The 25,016-nt window shown below is 48.6% G+C and overlaps 1 protein-coding gene across 2 annotated transcripts; it reads left to right on the forward strand.

Annotated features, from left to right (window-relative positions):
* The first annotated feature begins 291 nt into the window (after positions 1–291).
* On the forward strand, positions 292–21,453 carry TRAF1 (TNF receptor associated factor 1). 2 transcript variants are annotated; one of them, XM_040406025.1, is made up of 10 exons: positions 292–497; positions 2,419–2,500; positions 2,751–2,849; positions 4,495–4,656; positions 4,806–4,874; positions 4,964–5,017; positions 15,163–15,534; positions 15,665–15,842; positions 20,813–20,961; positions 21,151–21,453. In XM_040406025.1, the coding sequence occupies exons 1-10, from the start codon at positions 304–306 to the stop codon at positions 21,367–21,369; spliced, it is 1,578 nt and encodes a 525-aa protein (XP_040261959.1). In that variant the 5' UTR covers positions 292–303; the 3' UTR covers positions 21,370–21,453. The 2 variants fall into 2 exon arrangements, with proteins under 2 accessions (XP_040261959.1, XP_040261961.1); XM_040406027.1 differs by lacking the exon at positions 2,751–2,849.
* The last annotated feature ends 3,563 nt before the right edge of the window (positions 21,454–25,016 follow it).

The raw sequence follows: 25,016 nt of genomic DNA on the forward strand, positions 1-25,016 counted from the left end.
CAATAGACTGTATTCTCCTGTCATACAGTCATCCTCTCCTCTGAAATGGCTGATAATAGGGGGCAATAGACTGTATTCTCCTATCCTACAATCATCCTCTCCCCTGAAATGGCTGATAACAGGGGGCAATAGACTGTATTCTCCTGTGCAAGTTGAGTGTCCCTTTTAGTGAATTTTCCCTCGAGCAGTCCACTTCCTGGGGAAGCCCCTGGGGGGGGGCGGGGATTAGTAATGTCATGCAGGGGGTTTCCGCACCAGTTCTTGGTAGATATAGTCTGAGGTCACGTGGCTGAGGCGGCAGGAATGGAGCAGACGAGAAGTGGCCCCTGCTCTCTTCCCCATGAGAACGAGTTTGTGTCCGGGTATCCAGCGAGTATCTGCAACATCGTCCCCGGCAGCAAATATCTCTGCTGCAACTGCAACAATGTCCTAAAGAAGGCGCAGCAGACGCTTTGCGGACACCGCTACTGTGCACCGTGCCTCGCCTGGATTGTCAGGTAAGTCACCCTACACCTAAAGACTAACAGCAAGCGGAGATCTTAAAAATGGTGAGGAGTTAAAACGAAAGAAACAATCTTATTTACACCCAGAGGCTATAAACCAGTCCTGAATGAAGACTTTTCACAGCAGCAGGCTTGTTTCAGTGTGTCAGGGTAGACAATCCTGTCTCCAGACTCACTTTTCAGGCTCTGTTTACCCCCTAGCCTTACCTGCACTGATACAAACAGGACAGGAGAGCAATTTGTGATGCTTATCTGTTAGTGTATGATTCTAGACTGATACACTGTAACAAACCTCAGCTGTGAGAAGCATGCAATCATTAGCCTCTTAGTGAATGGATAACAGCAAGCAGAGTTATTTTGCATTTGTATGGAGCGGGTTGCTGCTGTGAGCCCGCTCTATGCGCTGAGGGTGTCGGCTGCATTATACAGCAGGTACCTGGCCACAATGACGGAGAATGGCGATCCTGCCGAACCCCGTCATTTAACCCCTCAGATCGCAGCATCTGTAAAGAGATTGGGGCCCCCGCAGTGAAATCACAGGGCTCTGAATGGTTACCATGGCAGCCTGGATGCTGTTGAAGCCTTCCAGGCCTGCCATGGTAAGCTCCCTGCTGTGCTGTGCACAAGGCACAGCACAGCAGGGGCAGTGTCAGTATCCTATTCACCCTTAGGCCTCTTTCACACGGGTGAGTTTTCCGCGTGGGTGCAATGTGTGACGTGAACGCATTGCACCCGCACTGAATCCGGACCCATTCATTTTATTGGGTCTGTGTACATGAGCGGTTTTTTTAACGCATCAGTTCTGCGTTGCGTGAAAAACGCAGCATGTTCTATATTCAGCATCGCATCCGGAAGCAGGTGCGGGTGTGATGCGTTTTTCACTGATGGTTGCTAGGAGATGTTGTTTGTAAAACTTCAGTTTTTTATCACGTGCGTGAAAAACGCATCAAAACGCACCTGCGCGGTAAAAATTGAACAACTGAACGCAATCGCAGACAAAACTGACTGAACTTGCTTGCAAAATGGTGCGAGTTTCACTGAACGCATCCGGAGCCACGCTCGTGTGAAAGAGGCCTAAAAAAAACACCAAAATATTAAAGTTTAAATCATTCTTCTTTCCACAATTTTACATATAAAAATATATAAACAATAAAAAAAAATATAAACATTGGGGATCGCCGTGTCCGAAAATGTCTGAACTATTAAGACTACTAAGAGGTGACTGTGGTAACTGGAAAAAAAAAGAAAAACATGCGATTCGCCATTTTTTTATGATCTTGTTCCCCCCAAAAAGTAGAATAACATAACAGTGATCAAAAAGTCGTACATACCATAAAAACTGTACTAATAAAAACTATAGTTCGTTACATAAAAAAACAAGTGCCACACAGATCTAGATTTCTTTCAAAGGTTTTTATTTTTTGAAAAGTGATTCAAATAAAAACGCTACAAGTTTGGTACAGTGGGCAGAGTGTTCTAGCTGGACCCCCAACTCCTGGACAGATATACGGAAACTCCGACACCCACACAACCATCCGGGGGTAGAGGGAAATTCTGCCATGAAGCAGTGTAATGCCTTAAGCTCCAGTCACATCAAGAGCTGTAGTCAGATCTTGTACTCCATTCACATCCAGAGCTGTGGTCACAATACTGCTGTCAGATGTCTCATACTCTATTCACATCCAGAGCTGCAGTCACATCTCATGCTCCAGTCACATCCAAAGCTGCGCTCACAATACTGTTGTCACTTGTCTCATACTCCATTCACATCCAGAGCTGCGGTGCGGTCACGCTTCTACATGTCTTTTTGCATAGAGATTTGCTGCTTTATTGTAACAACCCTCCAGACATCTGCCAGACACGGCGGCCCCACGGTTACCACACAAGCTGCATCCATTCTTTATGTTTCCTGCAGACATGGTGAATCTTCCTTGTGCCCCAAGTGTGCGGAGGAGCCGAGTGCCCTGACCGAGGACAGCTACCTGACAGAAGACAAGGTGGGTACTGAGCAGCAGCACAGAGGATATCAGGGGATGCGGGAGGCCCTATTGGCTTCAGAACCACAAGAGCTTACAATCTGAACCTACAAAGGTTGTAACTTCCCATGACTGCTTATTCTAGGGGATCCCAGCAGCGGGTTCCCCCACAGTCTTCTGGTGAAGGGGGGATTCCCACTGTGTGATGTGATATTGGTGACGCCGCTGATCATCCCGGAATTTCCAGCCTGATTTCTGGTTTCGGTTTTAGGCTTTCAGCGACACGGCCATTAACAAAGAGATCTCAGAATTAGGGGTTCACTGCGTGATCCCGGGGTGCAGCTGGAGCGGGGTGCTGAGCGAGTACGAGGTGAGTACAGGATAAATATTCACTGGAGATCAGCGGTGCCATCACTGAGAATGCAGCCTGTCCATCACTAGAGATCAGCGGTGCCATCACTGGGAATGCTGCCTATCCATCACTAGAGATCAGCGGTGACATCACTGAGAATGCAGCCTATCCATCACTAGAGATCAGCGGTGACATCACTGAGAAAGCCGCCTATCCATCACTAGAGATTAGCGGTGACATCACTGAGAATGCCACCTATCCGTCACTAGAGATCAGCGGTGACATCACTGAGAATGCCGCCTATCCATCACTAGAGATCAGCGGTGACATCACTGAGAATGCCACCTATCCGTCACTAGAGATCAGCGGTGACATCACTGAGAATGCCGCCTATCCATCACTAGAGATCAGCGGTGACATCACTGAGAATGCCACCTATCCGTCACTAGAGATCAGCGGTGCCATCACTGAGAATGCAGCCTATCCATACACTAGAGATCAGCGGTGACATCACTGAGAATGCCACCTATCCGTCACTAGAGATCAGCGGTGACATCACTGAGAAAGCCGCCTATCCATCACTAGAGATTAGCGGTGACATCACTGAGAATGCCGCCTATCCATCACTAGAGATCAGCGGTGACATCACTGAGAATGCCGCCTATCCATCACTAGAGATTAGCGGTGACATCACTGAGAATGCAGCCTGTCCATCACTAGAGATCAGCGGTGACATCACTGAGAATGCCGCCTATCCATCACTAGAGATTAGCGGTGACATCACTGAGAATGCCGCCTATCCATCACTAGAGATCAGCGGTGACATCACTGAGAATGCCGCCTATCCATCACTAGAGATCAGCGGTGACATCACTGAGAATGCAGCCTATCCATCACTAGAGATCAGTGGTGACATCACTGAGAATGTAGCCTATCCATCACTAGAGATCAGCGGTGACATCACTGAGAATGCCGCCTATCCATCACTAGAGATCAGCGGTGACATCACCGAGAATGCCGCCTATCCATCACTAGAGATCAGCGGTGACATCGCTGAGAATGCAGCCTATCCATCACTAGAGATCAGTGGTGACATCACTGAGAATGTAGCCTATCCATTCACTAGAGATCAGCGGTGACATCACGGAGAATGCCACCTATCCATCACTAGAGATCAGCGGTGACATCACGGAGAATGCCACCTATCCATCACTAGAGATCAGCGGTGACATCACGGAGAATGCCACCTATCCATCACTAGAGATCAGCGGTGACATCACGGAGAATGCCACCTATCCATCACTAGAGATCAGTGGTGACATCACTGAGAATGTAGCCTATCCATTAACTAGAGATCAGCGGTGACATCACGGAGAATGCCACCTATCCATCACTAGAGATCAGTGGTGACATCACTGAGAATGTAGCCTATCCATTAACTAGAGATCAGCGGTGACATCACTAAGAATGCAGCCTGTCCATCACTAGAGATCAGCGGTGACATCACTGAGAATGTAGCCTATCCATTCACTAGAGATCAGCAGTATCCATCACTAGAGATTAGCGGTGACATCACTAAGAATGCAGTTTATCCATACACTAGAGATCAGCGGCGCCCTCCTCCTGCGGTCACACTGGGCTCATTGTCTCATTTCTGCCGCAGGATCACCACAGGGGGTGTGACTTTGGGGCTGTGCGCTGTCACCTCGGCTGCGGGGCGATGCTTCAGCGGCGGGCTCTGACCGCGCACTTGGACGGTGATTGTCCCGCTAACTCCTCGCTGTGTCCCAGATGTTCCCAGAGAATCTCAAGAAACCAGATACCGGTAAGACAAATTTCCAGACAACCTCTAATCATGCTGGAGACAAGCAACACTGCTCAGAAGACACAACAGTCTGGTACAGTCCCAGTATAGCTTTTATGTCCGCTGTGCTGTACCCTGCAGCTTCTCTCTTGATTGCATCTTCATTTCAGAAACATAATTGCGAGAAAATGTCCAAGGATCCGACGGCCCGGAAATCAGATATTCCAGCAAAAGGCCAAGTAAGGAAGCCTCTGGTCTAGGAAGGGTTAACAGGACAATATAAATTACAGAACTTCTCAGGGTTAAACCCATGTTGTTCTCCCCACAGAACCCCCAGAGCCCAGCAGACTGCCGCTTCACTCCCTTGGGATGCACTTACAAGGTACAAGAAGCGTGAAGAACATCCTCTGTGCTGCTGTGGAAAACACCCTTTCCACCAACATACTGCTGAGGACCCCAGCAGCACAGAGTATTACAGGAGAGGAGTGTTCTTATCTTGCATGAGTCACAGACAGAAGTCATGAGGACCATGCTCCTTCCAGTATATAACTCTCATCTTTATGACCTCGCACGTATCAGCACACTCCTCTCCTGAAATACACTGTGCTGCTGTGCTCAGTATATAAACCTTGTATTATTAGTAGAGTAATAATAAAATTCTACCTGCCAACACTAGGGGGAGCTCACTGCACATGTATAAATCTCTACACAGTGAGCTCCCTCTAGTGGGGGCTGTATAATCTGTATGTAGTGAGCTCCCTCTGGTGGTGGCTGTATAATCTGTATGTAGTAAGCTCCCTCTGGTGGTGGCTGTATAATCTGTATGTAGTGAGCTCCCTCTGGTGGTGGCTGTATAATCTGTATGTAGTGAGCTCCCTCTAGTGGTGGCTGTATAATCTGTATGTAGTGAGCTCCCTCTAGTGGTGACTGTATAATCTGTATATAGTTAGCTCCCTCTAGTGGTGGCTGTATAATCTGTATGTAGTGAGCTCCCTCTAGTGGTGGCTGTATAATCTGTATGTAGTGAGCTCCCTCTAGTGGTGGCTGTATAATCTGTATGTAGTGAGCTCCCTCTAGTGGTGGCTGTATAATCTGTATGTAGTGAGCTCCCTCTAGTGGTGGCTGTATAATCTGTATGTAGTGATCTCCCTCTAGTGGTGACTGTATAATCTGTATGTAGTGAGCTCCCCCTAGTGGTGGCTGTATAATCTGTATGTAGTGAGCTCCCTCTAGTGGTGGCTGTATAATCTGTATGTAGTGAGCTCCCTGTAGTGGTGGCTGTATGATCTGTATGTAGTGAGCTCCCTCTAGTGGTGGCTGTATAATCTGTATGTAGTGAGCTCCCTCTAGTGGTGACTGTATAATCTGTATATAGTTAGCTCCCTCTAGTGGTGGCTGTATAATCTGTATGTAGTGAGCTCCCTCTAGTGGTGGCTGTATAATCTGTATGTAGTGAGCTCCCTCTAGTGGTGGCTGTATAATCTGTATGTAGTGAGCTCCCTCTAGTGGTGGCTGTATAATCTGTATGTAGTGAGCTCCCTCTAGTGGTGGCTGTATAATCTGTATGTAGTGATCTCCCTCTAGTGGTGACTGTATAATCTGTATGTAGTGAGCTCCCCCTAGTGGTGGCTGTATAATCTGTATGTAGTGAGCTCCCTCTAGTGGTGGCTGTATAATCTGTATGTAGTGAGCTCCCTGTAGTGGTGGCTGTATGATCTGTATGTAGTGAGCTCCCCCTAGTGGAGGCTGTATAATCTGTATGTAGTGAGCTCCCTCTAGTGGTGGCTGTATAATCTGTATGTAGTGAGCTCCCTCTAGTGGTGGCTGTATAATCTGTATGTAGTGAGCTCCCTCTAGTGGTGGCCATATAATCTGTATGTAGTAAGCTCCCTCTAGTGGTGGCTGTATAATCTGTATGTAGTGAGCTCCCTCTAGTGGTGGCTGTATAATCTGTATGTAGTGAGCTCCCTCTAGTGGTGGCCATATAATCTGTATGTAGTAAGCTCCCTCTAGTGGTGGCTGTATAATCTGTATGTAGTGAGCTCCCTCTAGTGGTGGCTGTATAATCTGTATGTAGTGAGCTCCCTCTAGTGGTGGCTGTATAATCTGTATGTAGTGAGCTCCCTGTAGTGGTGGCTGTATAATCTGTATGTAGTGAGCTCCCTCTAGTGGTGGCTGTATAATCAGATGATTTTCCTATTTCATGACGTAAAGTCATGATTTTATTAAAGACCCGGAGGCTCGTATTGCTATTCTCCTTCTTTACTTCTGACCAATAGCAGCAAAGAAAATAGAAAAATATTGAAACATGTCATCAGCCCCTCCCCATAGTCTCCCTATAACAGGCCACACCGCCTGCAAAACCTCCTCTTTCTTTGTAAGTCCAAACCGAAAAGTCCAACAGAACCGCCAACCAGGAACCGGAACAGCCTGGAAACAAAAGCGCCATCCATCCGGAAGCGAACTGGAACAACAGGAACCACTCTGAAGAATCTCCTGAAGCTGTCCACATCACCCGATCGGCTGGAACCAAACTGCCGACCCTCCGAACCAAGACGTAGACCACAGGATACCGCCTATTAGGCCGATCTCAACCTGAAAAAAGGTGAAAAACAGAACCATGATAGAAGCAAATTGTGACATTGTATTCACAAAACAAATGGTTGCGACAAACCTACTCAGGAAAAAACTCATAGAGTTAAAGCAATATGCAAATGATTTACAGTCAACATCATTCCTATTTTAAAACCCACATAGGGAGGGAAAAACCTAGGGTGGGCAATACTCGCCTCCGTGTCTTTAATAAAATCATGACTTTACGTCATGAAATAGGAAAATCATCTGATTTTATTACAAGACCCGGAGGCTCGTATTGCAAGTTCAAAGTTAAGACAAATTCTCAATAATTGCTGAGAAAACGTGAGGACCTGGACGAAAATAAAATTCCCTAAACGTGGATACTCTGGACCAGTCCGCCAATTTCAAAATGTCTTCCAGTCTGGCGCCAGAAACCGCCAAAGAGGTAGCAGATGCCCCCCTAGCGGAATGCGCCGAAAATATAGAAGTGTCCACGCCCGCCATCTCCATGATCCACTTCATCCACCTAGCCAGTGTGGGAGTGGTCACTGGGGCAAAAGGACGAATGGTAGAAAGGAAAAGCTGCGGAAACTCTCGTGACCGATGAAGAGAAGTACGCGCTTCATATTCTTTGAGGCACGCCACGGGACAAAGAGAAGGCGAGGCCGGGAAAGCAGGATAAGCGACCGATCGTATGTGGGTCTTAGTCCTCCTAGAGATGTCAAAGGAGACCCCCTCCGGGGTGTACGAGCGTGCATCATAGTCCAAAGCCCGGACGTCTGAAACCCGCTTGCAGGAAATAAGACAAAAAAGAGTGACTAGCTTCGCCGACAGTTGCCGCAGGGAAAGGTCCGCATTCTGAGGCCAAGAAGATAAAAAGGAAAGGACACAAGACACATCCCAAGTGGCAGAAAATCTAGGCCTAGGAGGACGAGACATCCGAGAACCGCGCAGGAGACGACATACTAAAGGATGTTGCCCCGCAGGAGTACCATCAAAACCTTGATGGGAGGCAGAAATAGCCGACCTGAACAGGCTGATTGTGCGGTAAGCCTTGCCCTGGTCAAACAAAGAAGATAGGAAATGTAAGATCTCCGTTACAGGTGCCGATACGGGATCCAAGTCCCTGGCCACGCACCAGCGAGCCCAAGATCCCCAGGCTGATCTGTAAGATCTTCTGGTGCCTGGGGCCCATGCATTTTCCAAAAGGACTCTAGCTGTTCCCGAAACACCTGGGACCTCCCAGGGTCCCCTGAAATCCGACACGCCAACAGGCGCAGGGATCCGTCCAGAAGAAGAGGGTGTAGTTGGTGATTCGGTCCTCGGAGGAGAGTCTGAGATGTCGGGAGCAGGTACGGGATCTCTATCAACATCTCCAGAAGGTGGGGAAACCACGACTGGGAGTTCCAAAACGGGACCAGCAGCACCAGATCTGCCGAATATCGTCGTACTTGAATCAGGGTCCTGGGAATCAGCTGGAATGGAGGAAACGCGTAGAGCAGATCTCTGGACCAATCCTGCAGGAACGCGTCCACCGCTTCGGCTTCCGGATCCGGGCGCCAGCTGTAAAAGCGGTCTAGTTGCGAGTTCAGACGGGAAGCAAAGAGGTCGATGCAGAAAGGGCCCCAAACTGACATTAAGGAACGGAACACCGTTGGATCTAACTGCCAGTCGCTGGAATCGGAAAGATACCGAGAACTCCAATCCGCATGAATGTTCTGGACCCCTGGAAGATATTCCGCCAAAACAACCAACTCCTTGTCTAGGCAGTAGTCCCAGAAATCCTTCGCCAAACGAGACAAGATGGTGGAACGGGTTCCGCCCATGCCGTTGATGTACCTCACCGCTGACACATTGTCCATGCGTAGTTGGATGCAGGATCTGGCCGTGTCCCTTGTGAAGCTCTTGATCGCGAACGATCCAGCCAACAGTTCCAGCGCGTTGATATGGAATCCTGCCTCGGCCTCTGACCAACCGCCTCCAGTTGTGATCCCTTCGCAATGAGCTCCCCAGCCTGACAGGCTGGCATCCGAATCCACCACGAAATCCGGACGATGGCCGAAGATAGCCTTGCCATTCCAAGCTTGCAGATTGTGGATCCACCAGGAAAGTTCCTCCTTGGTCTCCTTGTCCAGAGAGATCCAATCCGCGTAGGAAACTCCCGCCCGTAGGTGGGAAATCTTCAGGCGCTGAAGGGCCCGATAATGAAGTGGAGCCGGAAAAACCGCCTGGATAGAAGAGGCCAGCAGACCTATGATCCTGGCTAGTTGGCGTAAAGGGATCTGGGCAGATGACCTGGCTTTGCACAATTCCTTCCGTATTGCACGAACCTTGGCCGGAGGTAGGCTGAGTGTTCCCGCCGTGGAATCCACCAGAAAACCCAAGAACTCCATCTCGCGAGACGGGATGAGGCAAGATTTCTCCTGATTGATGAGGAAACCCAGATCCGCCAGAAGATCCATGGTCCAATGCAGATGATTCAGCAGTACCGATCGATCCTGGGCCATGATCAGAATGTCGTCCAGATATACGATGAGACGAACTCCTTGACTGCGTAACCATGCCATAGCCGGGCGCATCAGCTTGGTGAAGCACCAGGGAGCTGAAGAGAGGCCGAATGGGAGGCACGTGAACCGCCAAATCCTGTCCTGCCAAGAAAAACAGAGAAGATTTCTGGACGCGCCCTCCACCGGGACAGTAAGGTAAGCGTCCTTCAAGTCCAACTTGACCATCCAATCGCCCATCTGTAGAAGGTCCCGAAGGAGATGGATGCCCTCCATCTTTAAATGGCGGTATCTGACAAACGCGTTGAGGGCGCGTAAATTGATAACGGGCCGAAGTTGGCCCCCCTTCTTTGCCACCAGAAATATATTGCTGATTACCACGCAAGGGGATACAGGAGCCGGTTCTATGGCTCCTTTGCGGACAAGATCCGACAGTTCTGAGTCGACCAGTATGCGGCTTTCCGCTGACAGCACCACAGGATGTGGATGTGGGATGGACAGCGGGGAGGACGTCAGCTCGATGTGGAAACCCCTGACCGTGGATAGGACCCATTGGTCTGAGGTGATACGGGACCAAGCTGGAGAAAAAAGACGTAATCTGCCCCCTACACAAACACTTAAAGAATTGGAATGAGTTGGTAGACTCACCGTAGGGACGTCTGGAATTAGGATTTCCTCTATATCCTCTTGGACGCCAGGAACTTCCTCGTGAAGGGAAGAAGGATGACGGCTCCCGTCTATGCTCCTGGAAGGTAGATCTCTGAGAAAAGGAGCCTCGGCCCGAACCACGGGACTGAAACTGGGCACGGCCGGACAGGCGGCCCCTAAAGCTGCCGGCCCTGGTAGAGACCCTACCGTGAAAGACTCTTTTCATAGAGCTTTGGGCCTTGTCTAGGGCAGTGAAAGCCCCCACAAATCTCCCAAGGTCCTTAATAAAAGGTTCTCCAAATAATAGGCCCTGGGCCTCTTTACCGGCCTCCGTAAGAGCTAAGTTGGATAGTTTGGGTTCTATTTTGAAAAGTATGGCTTTCCGCCTTTCTATAGCCAGGGACGTATTTACGTTTCCTGCTATGCAAATGGCACGTTGTACCCATTCGCGCAATTCAACAGGGTCAACCTGTTTATTGTCTGCATTAGCTACCTCCGCCAGGTCCAAAATTTTTGCTAACGGCCCAAAGATGTCCAGGAGTTTATCCTGACAGGACCTTAACGCCGACTCCAGACCCCTACGCGGGTTCCAGCCGGATTTTGCGAGGAACTGCGTCATTTTGGGATCGACAGTAGGAGTCTCGCATACCCTGTTAGGGATGACAGGTCTGGGGCATTCCGCCCTAAGCTTATTGCGAGCCTCTTTGGAAAGAGGACAGCGCACTCTAGCCTCCAAATATTTGGAGACGTGCTCCAACGGTAACCAGCCGAGCGGGGGTGGTGGAGCGAATCTGGGTCGAACAAGGGTTCCCCAGAGGGGTCCATTAAAGATGCAGGCATTCCTTCTGCAGCGGACATAAGGGAGCTACACCCGGGTACGGGGTTATCATCAATGACCCCTGATGGGTCCTCCTCTGCCTCCTCAAAGGCGTCATCCATAGCCTCCTCCTCGGATCCGACTTCAGAGTCGGAATCCAAATCCTGTAGTGCTCTAGCACTTTTCCAATTGCGCGTGCGTTCTGCCTGACGCGTACAGGCTCTCTTGCGCGGACCAAGCGCGCCAACATTGGTGGAAACATCATCACCTTTATTAATTCTTTTTCTGGAGGCAGAAATCCCTGGCCCGGTGGGTGAGGACACCATGACGGGCTGCGGGGTTTGAGAGGTAGTCGGATGAGCAGCAAGGGCCTGCGCAATAGTCTGGGATATGACAGAAGTCATAGATCCCATGGCTGCAGCTATGGCGTTAGATATTGACGCCTGAAAATCCGAACCCTGATCACCAGGGATCGGGGCATGACCATCTTCCCCCGAAGGGGTTAATTCCACTAGAGGAATGTCCTCCTCTGTAGGGCCCTGGCCACTGTGTACTTTTTTGGGCATGTTGGCAAATATTTATTATAGCTGAGACTGCTGAAATACTACCTATAATGTGGGAAAACTAAGTATATACAGTGGGGGAAATAATTATTTGACCCCTCACTGATTTTGTAAGTTTGTCCAATGACAAAGAAATGAAAAGTCTCAGAACAGTATCATTTCAATGGTAGGTTTATTGTAACAGTGGCAGATAGCACATCAAAAGGAAAATCGAAAAAATAACTTTAAATAAAAGATAGCAACTGATTTGCATTTCATTGAGTGAAATAAGTATTTGAACCCCTACCAACCATTAAGAGTTCTGGCTCCCACAGAGTGGTTAGACACTTCTACTCAATTAGTCACCCTCATTAAGGACACCTGTCTTAACTAGTCACCTGTATAAAAGACACCTGTCCACAGAATCAATCAATCAAGCAGACTCCAAACTCTCCAACATGGGAAAGACCAAAGAGCTGTCCAAGGATGTCAGAGACAAAATTGTAGACCTGCACAAGGCTGGAATGGGCTACAAAACCATTAGCAAGAAGCTGGGAGAGAAGGTGACAACTGTTGGTGCGATTGTTCGAAAATGGAAGGAGCACAAAATGACCATCAATCGACCTGGCTCTGGGGCTCCACGCAAGATCTCACCTCGTGGGGTGTCAATGGTTCTGAGAAAGGTGAAAAAGCATCCTAGAACTACACGGGAGGAGTTAGTTAATGACCTCAAATTAGCAGGGACCACAGTCACCAAGAAAACCATTGGAAACACATTACACCGCAATGGATTAAAATCCTGCAGGGCTCGCAAGGTCCCCCTGCTCAGGAAGGCACATGTGCAGGCCCGTCTGAAGTTTGCCAATGAACACCTGAATGATTCAGAGAGTGACTGGGAGAAGGTGCTGTGGTCTGATGAGACCAAAATAGAGCTCTTTGGCATTAACTCAACTCGCTGTGTTTGGAGGAAGAAAAATGCTGCCTATGACCCCCAAAACACCGTCCCCACCGTCAAGCATGGGGGTGGAAACATTTTGCTTTGGGGGTGTTTTTCTGCTAAGGGCACAGGACAACTTATTCGCATAAACGGGAAAATGGACGGAGCCATGTATCGTGAAATCCTGAGCGACAACCTCCTTCCCTCTGCCAGGAAACTGAAAATGGGTCGTGGATGGGTGTTCCAGCACGACAATGACCCAAAACATACAGCAAAGGCAACAAAGGAGTGGCTCAAGAAGAAGCACATTAAGGTCATGGAGTGGCCTAGTCAGTCTCCGGACCTTAATCCAATCGAAAACCTATGGAGGGAGCTCAAGCTCAAAGTTGCACAGAGACAGCCTCGAAACCTTAGGGATTTAGAGATGATCTGCAAAGAGGAGTGGACCAACATTCCTCCTAAAATGTGCGCAAACTTGGTCATCAATTACAAGAAACGTTTGACCTCTGTGCTTGCAAACAAGGGTTTTTCCACCAAGTATTAAGTCTTTTTTTGTTAGAGGGTTCAAATACTTATTTCACTCAATGAAATGCAAATCAGTTGCTATCTTTTATTTAAAGTTATTTTTTCGATTTTCCTTTTGATGTGCTATCTGCCACTGTTACAATAAACCTACCATTGAAATGATACTGTTCTGAGACTTTTCATTTCTTTGTCATTGGACAAACTTACAAAATCAGTGAGGGGTCAAATAATTATTTCCCCCACTGTATATATTGTGGGGTGATTAGCTGGCAAGGGGATTTGCCCCAGGCCAGTAAGGAAGAAAAAACGCTGGGGAAAACCTGTAAGAGAAGACCGAGGACGGACCGATGCTGCCGGAGATCCGAGATGCGATGACGTCACGGCGGAAGCGGAAGTGCCCGAGATCTCGCGAGATCTCGGCCGCACTAGCAAGGAAGACAGGTAGAGCCGCCGCAGCCGCACTGAGGTAAGCGGCGGGAAAAAGAGCCGCCCGATAAGGGAGGGGGGCAGAAAGAAAAGGCACAGGAAGGTGGGAATAACGCAAATGGGGATGAGACGGAATACCGATAAGGGGCGCAAAATTAACCTCCTAAACGCCTAGCATGCGAGGAGGTAACAAGTAGCCCCAGACAAAGCAAAAGAAAGTATATATATATATATATATATCGATAAATACCCTCAACTTGCCCCAAAAAGGGGGGAAAGCAATGTACAGATAAATCAACCAACAATACCTATATATATATATATAAACCACAATGACATGAAATAGCAAATCACACTACTTATCTGCGGTCAGCAGCAAAGAAAGAGGGGGTTTTGCAGGCGGTGTGGCCTGTTATAGGGAGACTGTGGAGAGGGGCTGATGACATGTTTCAATATTTTTCTATTTTCTTTGCTGCTATTGGTCAGAAGTAAAGAAGGAGAATAGCAATACGAGCCTCCGGGTCTTGTAATAAAATCTGTATGTAGTGAGCTCCTCCTAGTGGTGACTGTATAATCTGTATGTAGTGAGCTCCCTCTAGTGGTGGCTGTATAATCTGTATGTAGTGAGCTCCTCCTAGTGGTGACTGTATAATCTGTATGTAGTGAGCTCCCTCTAGTGGTGGCTGTATAATCTGTATGTAGTGAGCTCCCTCTAGTGGTGGCTGTATAATCTGTATGTAGTGAGCTCCCCCTAGTGGTGGCTGTATAATCTGTATGTAGTGAGCTCCCTCTAGTGGTGGCTGTATAATCTGTATGTAGTGAGCTCCCTCTAGTGGTGGCTGTATAATCTGTATGTAGTGAGCTCCCCCTAGTGGTGGCTGTATAATCTGTATGTAGTGAGCTCCCTCTAGTGGTGGCTGTATAATCTGTATGTAGTGAGCTCCCCCTAGTGGTGGCTGTATAATCTGTATGTAGTGAGCTCCCTCTAGTGGTGTAATCTGTATGTAGTGAGCTCCCTCTAGTGGTGGCTGTATAATCTGTATGTAGTGAGCTCCCTCTAGTGGTGGCTGTATAATCTGTATGTAGTGAGCTCCCTCTAGTGGTGGCTGTATAATCTGTATGTAGTGATCTCCCTCTAGTGGTGACTGTATAATCTGTATGTAGTGAGCTCCCTCTAGTGGTGGCTGTATAATCTGTATGTAGTGAGCTCCCTCTAGTGGTGACTGTATAATCTGTATGTAGTGAGCTCCCTCTAGTGGTGGCTGTATAATCTGTATGTAGTGAGCTCCCTCTAGTGGTGGCTGTATAATCTGTATGTAGTGAGCTCCCTCTAGTGGTGGCTGTATAATCTGTATGTAGTGAGCTCCCTCTAGTGGTGGCTGTATAATCTGTATGTAGTGAGCTCCCTCTAGTGGTGGCTGTATAATCTGTATGTAGTGATCTCCCTCTAGTGGCGGCTGTATAATCTGTATACAGTGAGCTCCCTATAGTGGTGATTGTAACCCCATCATCCTCTGTCTTGTCCGCTGCCTGACATTTGTCACTTTCCAGGGAAGCAGAGACAAGATGAAGGACCACGAGAAGTCATCAGCGGCGGCGCACATGTCTCTGGTGTTACCGCTGTTACTACGGATACAGAACGGTCCCCTGGCAGAAAACGGATTTGGTGACTATAAACCTGCAGGTATCCACAATGAAGAGCCTGGTAAAGAGGGGATCGCCACGGACTGCGGCCACCATAATGGCGGTGTGCCGGCGCCTGATGTGATCTCCCAGATCTGTGTGATGGAATCCCGGATACAAGTGGCGGAGAACATCATCTCAGTGATGAGCCGGGAGGTCGAAAGCTTCAGCGCTAAGGTGACCGCCGTGCTGGAGGAGAGGGACGAGGGGCAGCGCAAGCTGCGGGTGTGCGAGGCGAAGGTGAGGGCGAGCTGCTGCTGTCACAGACCGCACTATAACCACCGATCCCCACCCTGTGACATCACACTGCCTATGGTGACACCCCACTTCACTGCGCCAGCTCCGGCGCTCACGTGTTTATCACCTTCAGATCACAGATTTGCGTTGCACAATTGCTAAGAAGGAAGCGGAGATGAACGAGTTGCACGTACATCTGGCGACGCTTGAGCAGACGACGTACGATGGAATCTTCCTGTGGAAAATAAACGACTTTGCGAGGAAATGTCAGGACACAAGCGTGGGAAGAACCGCCAGCCTCTACTCTCCAGGTGAGAGCCTCCATTATGATGTATACTCCAGAGCCATCCAGAGCTGCAGTCACAATTCTGTTTCTCCAGTCCCATCCAGAGCCGCAGTTATAATTCTATTACACCAGTCCCATCCAGAGCTGCAGTTACTATTGTTTCTCCAGATCCATCCAGAGCTGCAGTCACAGTTCGATTGTTACTCCAGTCCCATCCAGAGCTGCACTCACAATTCTGTTTCTCCAGTCCCATCCAGAGCTGCAGTCACAGTTCTGTTGTTACACCAGTCCCATCCAGAGCTGCAGTTACAAGTCTGTTGTTACACCAGTCCCATCCAGAGCTGCAGTTACTATTGTTTCTCCAGATCCATCCAGAGCTGCAGTCACAGTTCGATTGTTACACCAGTCCCATCCAGAGCTGCAGTTACTATTGTTTCTCCAGGTCCATCCAGAGCTGCAGTCACAGTTCGATTGTTACTCCAGTCCCATCCAGACCTGCACTCACAATTCTGTTTCTCCAGTCCCATCCAGAGCTGCAGTCACAGTTCTGTTGTTACACCAGTCCCATCCAGAGCTGCAGTTACTATTGTTTCTCCAGATCCATCCAGGGCTGCAGTCACAATTCTGTTGTTAGTCCAGTCCCATCCAGGGCTGCAGTCACAATTCTGTTGTTACACCAGTCCCACCCAGAGCTGCAGTCACAGTCAGGTATGTGGTGGTCGACGTCCCATGATGCACTGAGATGCAGACCTTGAACCACCAAGCTGAACACCAACTGGAGAGCAGCAGATGCAGCTTTGGTTGTGACTGGAGTATAAGCCCCTTTAAGAAACCCCAGAAGATACTGTGGCCGCCCCTGACCTCCCACCCCGGGTGTAAGCCCCCTGCTCAGTGCAGTACAGCACCGGTAGTGATAAGCGACTTATTAGGGGGAGGTTCGGTGGTGTGTGGAGCGTAGCGCTGCTCAGATCTGAGGGATCCTGTGAGTTATACCAATCCTATGATTCCAGCGGCGATCGGTCGTCCTGTGTACTGTAATCCCCATCAGGCACTTCTCACAGGGGAGATAATAGGATGATGGGTGAAAGAGCCACAGCCGAGATCAGCGGCGTCACTCCGGGTCATCACCGCCTCTGCTGTGTATGTAAATACACACCGGCCTCTGATACACTGTAACAAACCTTCAGCTGAGAGCAGGACTAGGCCAGAAGAGGTCCAAGTCTCTAAATGAAACCAACCGTTCACTGACAGCAAGCAGCCATCTAGCTGCAGAGTTTCTCATTCATTACAGAGATTTCCAGGGTGTTGGCCTCCACAGCCATTCTGAGCGGTCCCTGACAGTGGCGGGCGGTCATGTCCTGCATCCATCTGGGCATCACTTCATTTGGGGAGGGGAACGAGCACCTGAGATCAGCGGCGCCAAATCAAGGAATCTATGCACAGAGTAGACAGAAGAGGGTTCCATTGTGGAGCTGCGCACTGCACTCTGTATGTGCGGGGTCCCTGCGAGACGTCTGCATGTGGCACTGGAGAACCCCTTTAATCATGGGGGCAGCAATACTGCCCCTCAGACCGTCAGAGCGGAGGCTGATGACATGGTGGTGTGACACAGTGTAACAATGTCCTGATACAATGTAACGACATCTCATCATATAGAATCAATGTCCTGATACAATGTAACCACATCCCAGCACAGTGTAACAATGTCCTAATACAATGTAACCACATCCCATCATATAGAATCAATGTCCTGATACAATGTAACCACATCCCAGCACAGTGTAACAATGTCCTGATACAATGTAACCACATCCCAGCACAGTGTAACAATGTCCTGATACAATGTAACCACATCTCATCATATAGAATCAATGTCCTGATACAATGTAACGACATCCCAGCACAGTGTAACAATGTCCTGATACAATGTAACGACATCTCATCATATAGAATCAATGTCCTGATACAATGTAACGACATCCCAGCACAGTGTAACAATGTCCTGATACAATGTAACGACATCTCATCATATAGAATCAATGTCCTGATACAATGTAACGACATCCCAGCACAGTGTAACAATGTCCTGATACAATGTAACCACATCTCATCATATAGAATCAATGTCCTGATACAATGTAACGACATCCCAGCACAGTGTAACAATGTCCTGATACAATGTAACGACATCCCAGCACAGTGTAACAATGTCCTGATACAATGTAACGACATCCCAGCACAGTGTAACAATGTCCTGATACAATGTAACCACATCCCAGCACAGTGTAACAATGTCCTGATACAATGTAACGACATCCCAGCACAGTGTAACAACGTCCTAATACAATGTAACCACATCCCAGCACAGTGTAACAATGTCCTGATACAATGTAACCACATCCCAGCACAGTGTAACAATGTCCTGATACAATGTAACCACATCCCAGCACAATGTAACAATGTCCTAATACAATGTAACCACATCCCAGCACAGTGTAACAATGTCCTAATACAATGTAACGACATCTCATCATATAGAATCAATGTCCTGATACAATGTAACGACATCCCAGCACAGTGTAACAACGTCCTAATACAATGTAACCACATCCCAGCACAGTGTAACAATGTCCTAATACAATGTAACAACATCCCAGCACAGTGTAACAATGTCCTGATACAATGTAACCACATCCCAGCACAGTGTAACAACGTCCTAATACAATGTAACGACATCCCAGCACAGTGTAACAATGTCCTGATACAATTTAACCACATCCCAGCACAGTGTAACAATGTCCTGATACAATGTAACCACATCCCAGCACAGTGTAACAACGTCCTAATACAATGTAACCACATCCCAGCACAGTGTAACAATGTCCTAATACAATGTAACAACATCCCAGCACAGTGTAACAATGTCCTGATACAATTTAACCACATCCCAGCACAGTGTAACAATGTCCTGATACAATGTAACAACATCTCATCATATAGAATCAATGTCCTGATACAATGTAACCACATCCCAGCACAGTGTAACAATGTCTGATACAATGTAACCACATCCCAGCACAGTGTAACAATGTCCTGATACAATGTAACGACATCTCATCATATAGAATCAATGTCCTGATACAATGTAACGACATCTCATCATATAGAATCAATGTCCTGATACAATGTAACGACATCCCAGCACAGTGTAACAATGTCCTGATACAATGTAACGACATCTCATCATATAGAATCAATGTCCTGATACAATGTAACGACATCCCAGCACAGTGTAACAATGTCCTGATACAATGTAACGACATCTCATCATATAGAATCAATGTCCTGATACAATGTAACGACATCCCAGCACAGTGTAACAATGTCCTGATACAATGTAACGACATCTCATCATATAGAATCAATGTCCTGATACAATGTAACGACATCCCAGCACAGTGTAACAATGTCATGATACAATGTAACGACATCCCAGCACAATGTAACAATGTCCTAATACAATGTAACCACATCCCAGCACAGTGTAACAATGTCCTAATACAATGTAACGACATCTCATCATATAGAATCAATGTCCTGATACAATGTAACGACATCCCAGCACAGTGTAACAACGTCCTAATACAATGTAACCACATCCCAGCACAGTGTAACAATGTCCCGATACAATGTAACCACATCCCAGCACAGTGTAACAATGTCCTAATACAATGTAACCACATCTCAGCACAGTGTAACAATGTCCTGATACAATGTAACATCTCAGCACAATGTAACAATGTCCTGATACAATGTAACCACATCCCAGCACAGTGTAACAATGTCCTAATACAGTGTAACGACATCCCAGCACAGTGTAACAATGTCCTAATACAGTGTAACGACATCCCAGCACAGTGTAACAATGTCCTAATACAATGTAACCACATCCCAGCACAGTGTAACAATGTCCTAATACAGTGTAACGACATCCCAGCACAGTGTAACAATGTCCTAATACAGTGTAACGACATCCCAGCACAGTGTAACAATGTCCTAATACAATGTAACCACATCCCAGCACAGTGTAACAACGTCCTAATACAATGTAACCACATCCCAGCACAGTGCAACAATGTCCTAATACAATGTAACCACATCCCAGCACAGTGTAACAATGTCCTAATACAATGTAACCACATCCCAGCACAGTGTAACAATGTCCTAATACAATGTAACCACATCTCAGCACAGTGTAACAATGTCCCGATACAATGTAACCACATCCCAGCACAGTGTAACAATGTCCTAATACAATGTAACCACATCTCAGCACAGTGTAACAATGTCCTAATACAGTGTAACCACATCCCAGCACAATGTAACAATGTCCTGATACAATGTAACCACATCCCAGCACAGTGTAACAATGTCCTAATACAATGTAACATCTCAGCACAATGTAACAATGTCCTGATACAATGTAACGACATCCCAGCACAGTGTAACAACGTCCTAATACAATGTAACCACATCCCAGCACAGTGCAACAATGTCCTAATACAATGTAACCACATCCCAGCACAGTGTAACAATGTCCTAATACAATGTAACCACATCCCAGCACAGTGTAACAATGTCCTAATACAATGTAACCACATCCCAGCACAGTGTAACAATGTCCTAATACAATGTAACCACATCTCAGCACAGTGTAACAATGTCCCGATACAATGTAACCACATCCCAGCACAGTGTAACAATGTCCTAATACAATGTAACCACATCCCAGCACAGTGTAACAATGTCCTAATACAGTGTAACCACATCCCAGCACAATGTAACAATGTCCTGATACAATGTAACCACATCCCAGCACAGTGTAACAATGTCCTAATACAATGTAACATCTCAGCACAATGTAACAATGTCCTGATACAATGTAACGACATCCCAGCACAGTGTAACAATGTCACAACTTCTCCCCTGCGGCAGCATTCTACACGGCGCGGTACGGCTACAAGGCGTGTCTGCGCATTTACCTGAATGGAGACGGCGCGGGGAGGGGGACGCACATCTCGCTGTTCTTCGCCATAATGAGAGGGGAACACGACGTCCTGCTGTCCTGGCCGTTCAAGCACAAGGTAAGTCCTCGTACGACGTCACCGCCTCCATCTTGGTTTTAGTCCTGTCCTACAGTTTGGTGTTGTCACCCACTTCCGGATGCACCGGTTGCTAGGCAATCACCCCAGATTCTGCCACCACTTCATTAACATTGGGGAAGGGTTTCCGATTTGCAGTATTCTTTTTAAGCCCCACCCCTCTCCCTACAGGTGACCTTCATGCTTCTGGACCAGAGTAACCGCGAGCACCTGATCGACGCCTTCCGCCCAGACGCCTTCTCCGCCTCCTTCCAGCGGCCGGTGAACGACATGAACATCGCCAGCGGCTGCCCGCTCTTCTGCCCGCTCTCCAGACTGCAGTCCGGGCGCAGCGCCTACGTGAAGGACGACACCATGTTCATCCGCTGCATAATAGACACCAGTGAGTAGTCACCGACCGCGCCACAACCGCAACAACCCCAGCGCACTGTGTGAACTGGTATTTATAAAAACTACCAAAACTGACCCCCAACACAGTGCAGCCGCCGGAGTCCACCGCTACGTTGAGCTACTGGCAGCCGGCATCATTCCGGTATAAATGCCGGAGAAATATGTTTCTCCCAGACGCCCCAGCTCTGTGACCCCCCCCCCCCAATATTCTGTTCATCAGGATGGAGAATAGAATGCTAGAGCTGCAGTACAGACCGACACAGATATGCCTGTATGTGACGCCCCAAGTGGACCGGGATGCCAGTAATCAGATCATTAAGTGACCCCCGAGCTCTCGGTACATGTAATCCGCAGATGCGAACACAAAGTTGTGTCACCGTGTAAGCGATCCGACGGCCAGCTGCTGCTCCCGTTATCTGCTGGCAGTGCACGGCGGTAATCTCTCTGGCCCGGCGCTATACGGTTACACGGCAGGGACATAACCTGTATGTGCGGGGAGAAAACACGTATGTCTGGGAGACGTGCACCCGATACTGGGGATTAACAGCGGCCTCCACAGATACATCTGAGGGGCCCCAGGACACCAGAGTTATAAGTGGCAGGTGGGGGCCCCAGGGGAGAGTCTGCTTTGGGGGCCAAACTACACCTAGGTAGGGGTGAGGTGATACATGGAGGCACGAGACATCTGGGGTGACCTCCAGGGCCGGCTCCAGGTTCATGTGGGCCCTTGGGCGATAAATCCCAGTGGGCCCCCATGAGGCATTTTTTTACATTGACATGTCCCCCTGTGGCTCCTACACGGTATAATGACCCCCAGTGGCCCCTATACAGTATAATGACTACTAGTGGCCCTTCACACAGTATAATGAACCCCCAATTCCCCCCCCCCACTGTATAATGACCACCTGTGGCCCTGCATTCAGAATAATAACCCCCAGTCGCCCCCATTTAGAATAATGACCCCCAGTAGCCCCCACACTGGGGGAATACTGTATGGAGGCGGCTCTGGGGGTATTTATACTGAATGGAGGGTCATTGGTGATCATTACTAAATGGGGGACACTGGGGGTCATTATACTATGTAAAGGGCCCTCACAGTATAATGACCCCACAGTGACCCTCCATTCAGAATAATTACCCCCAGTCGCCCCCACACTGGGGGTTATACTGTATGGAGGGGGCACGAGGGGTTATTATATTTAATGGGGGCTCTGGTGGTCATTATGCTAAATGGAGGGTCAATGGGGATCATTATACTAAATGGGGGGCACTGGGAGTCATTATACTGTGTAAGGGACCCTCACAGTGTGATGAATGACCCCCCAGTGGCCCCCTCACATACCTATCATTGCAGGGGAGCTGGTGGTCCTGTCATTCACTAACCGCAGCTCCCAGCTCCTCACATGAACCTGGAGCCGGCCCTGAATGACCCCCAGTAGCCCCCACACGGGGGGAATACTGTATGGAGGGGGCTCTGGGGGTCATTATACTGAATGGAGGGTCATTGGTGATCATTATACTAAATGGGGGGCACTGGGAGTCATTATACTGTGTAAGGGACCCTCACAGTGTGATGAATGACCCCCCAGTGGCCCCCTCACATACCTATCATTGCAGGGGAGCTGGTGGTCCTGTCATTCACTAACCGCAGCTCCCAGCTCCCCACATGAACCTGGAGCCGGCCCTGAATGACCCCCAGTAGCCCCCACACGGGGGGAATACTGTATGGAGGGGGCTCTGGGGGTCATTATACTGAATGGAGGGTCATTGGTGATCATTATACTAAATGGGGGACACTGGGGGTCATTATACTATGTAAAGGGCCCTCACAGTATAATGACCCCACAGTGACCCTCCATTCAGAATAATGACCCCCAGTCGCCCCCACACTGGGGGTTATACTGTATGGAGGGGGCACGAGGGGTTATTATATTTAATGGGGGATCTGGTGGTCATTATGCTAAATGGAGGGTCAATGGGGATCATTATACTAAATGGGGGGCACTGGGAGTCATTATACTGTGTAAGGGACCCTCACAGTGTGATGAATGACCCCCCAGTGGCCCCCTCACATACCTATCATTGCAGGGGAGCTGGTGGTCCTGTCATTCACTAACCGCAGCTCCCTGCGCTCCTTCTCTACGGCGGCCCGCTGCAGCAGTGAGCGAGGCCTGGAGGAGAGAAGGAGATGTGCAGTGATGGAGCTAGAACTGACTGGGCCCCACAGCGAAATTTAGTACGCCCCCCTCCCCCCCAATGTGTGTTCACATTACGTTTTTCCTATCGGTTTGATGTATACACATGTGCAGCACTCCACGTTTTTGTATCCTGCAGAGTCAAGTAAAAAATGCATACGTTAACGTATATGTTTTTTTACCATGGAACTGTATGGTGAACGGACGCCACTGTACGGCATCAGTCTGAGGCATCTGTCAATGCATACATTTTCAGTATGCATTAAATGGATGGCAAAAATGTGATGTGAACCCAGCCCTAGTGTCAGAATAAGCCCCAGTACACAGCGGAGCAGCATGGCGGAGAGGGGAGGCCGCCATGTACTGACAGAGCGCTACCTGGTGGTCAGGGATGAGGACTGTGCTTCCCAAGGATCATTTTCTACTGGGAAATACAGGGCACAGTATAATACACTAGAATCTATATAATATAAAGATATTAGCCCCACCCCCCGAATAATCATACGATTAGGGGGTCATTTATTATATAGAAATACGTCTATATTAGGCGTATTTCTGACACAGATGTGGCGCAAAGGTCCTTAACACCGCAATCTGTATCTTTTCCCGCTCATGCCAGGTCTAAAAAAAGTGGTGTGGGCAGAAAGGGATACAGTTATGGCCATCCAGTTATTGGATACCACCGCCATATAGTGATAACACCGCCATATAGTGATAACACCGCCATATAGTGATAACACCGCCATATAGTGATAACACCGCCATACAGTGACCGGATAAAAGGGTATAAGAGGGCATAGTACAGGGAATGACTATGGGCACTGCACAGAGTGTGGTAAGAGGGCACAATGCAGGGTATAAAGGGGCACAGTACGGGGTGGGGGGCACAGTCACATGACCCTGTGATGTTAGAAGGTCCTTATGGTGAATGCGGTTCAGATGCCACCATAATGAGAGGCAGAGGAGTGAGACAGGGGCCCGGGGCCCTGGATGGACAGGAGGGGTGGACACAGCAAGTAGGTTGAAGGGGCTCTGAGGGGGATTCATACAAGTAGTGGCAGGAGGTCTGTGCAGGGCAGCAATAGGAGATAGGAGGGTGGGACAGGAGCCCTGGATACATGAGGGAGGAAAGGAGACAGCAGGGGCTCCATGAGGATGAGATAGGACAGGATATGGGGGGGGGGGGGGGGCAGGTGTCATGGAGACAATCAGCTTAATAAAACAGTAACACAACTAAATAGAATGAAGCAGCAGTGTCCCCCCCTTTCCTTCTGTCCCACAGAGAAGAGACAGTCACACAGTGCAGACTCACAGACTGTGTTCACACTTCTCTGCTCCAGCTCCAGCCGTGCGGTCTCTCTCCAGTCTCCTCAGGCAGCATGTCCTGTGTAGAGGGGGCGTGTCTTGTGTAGAGGGGGCGTGTCCTGAGTCTCTGCAGCTCAGAGGGCCCAC

This window comes from Bufo bufo, chromosome 8 (assembly GCF_905171765.1).
Source record: "Bufo bufo chromosome 8, aBufBuf1.1, whole genome shotgun sequence".
Taxonomy (NCBI): domain Eukaryota; kingdom Metazoa; phylum Chordata; class Amphibia; order Anura; family Bufonidae; genus Bufo; species Bufo bufo.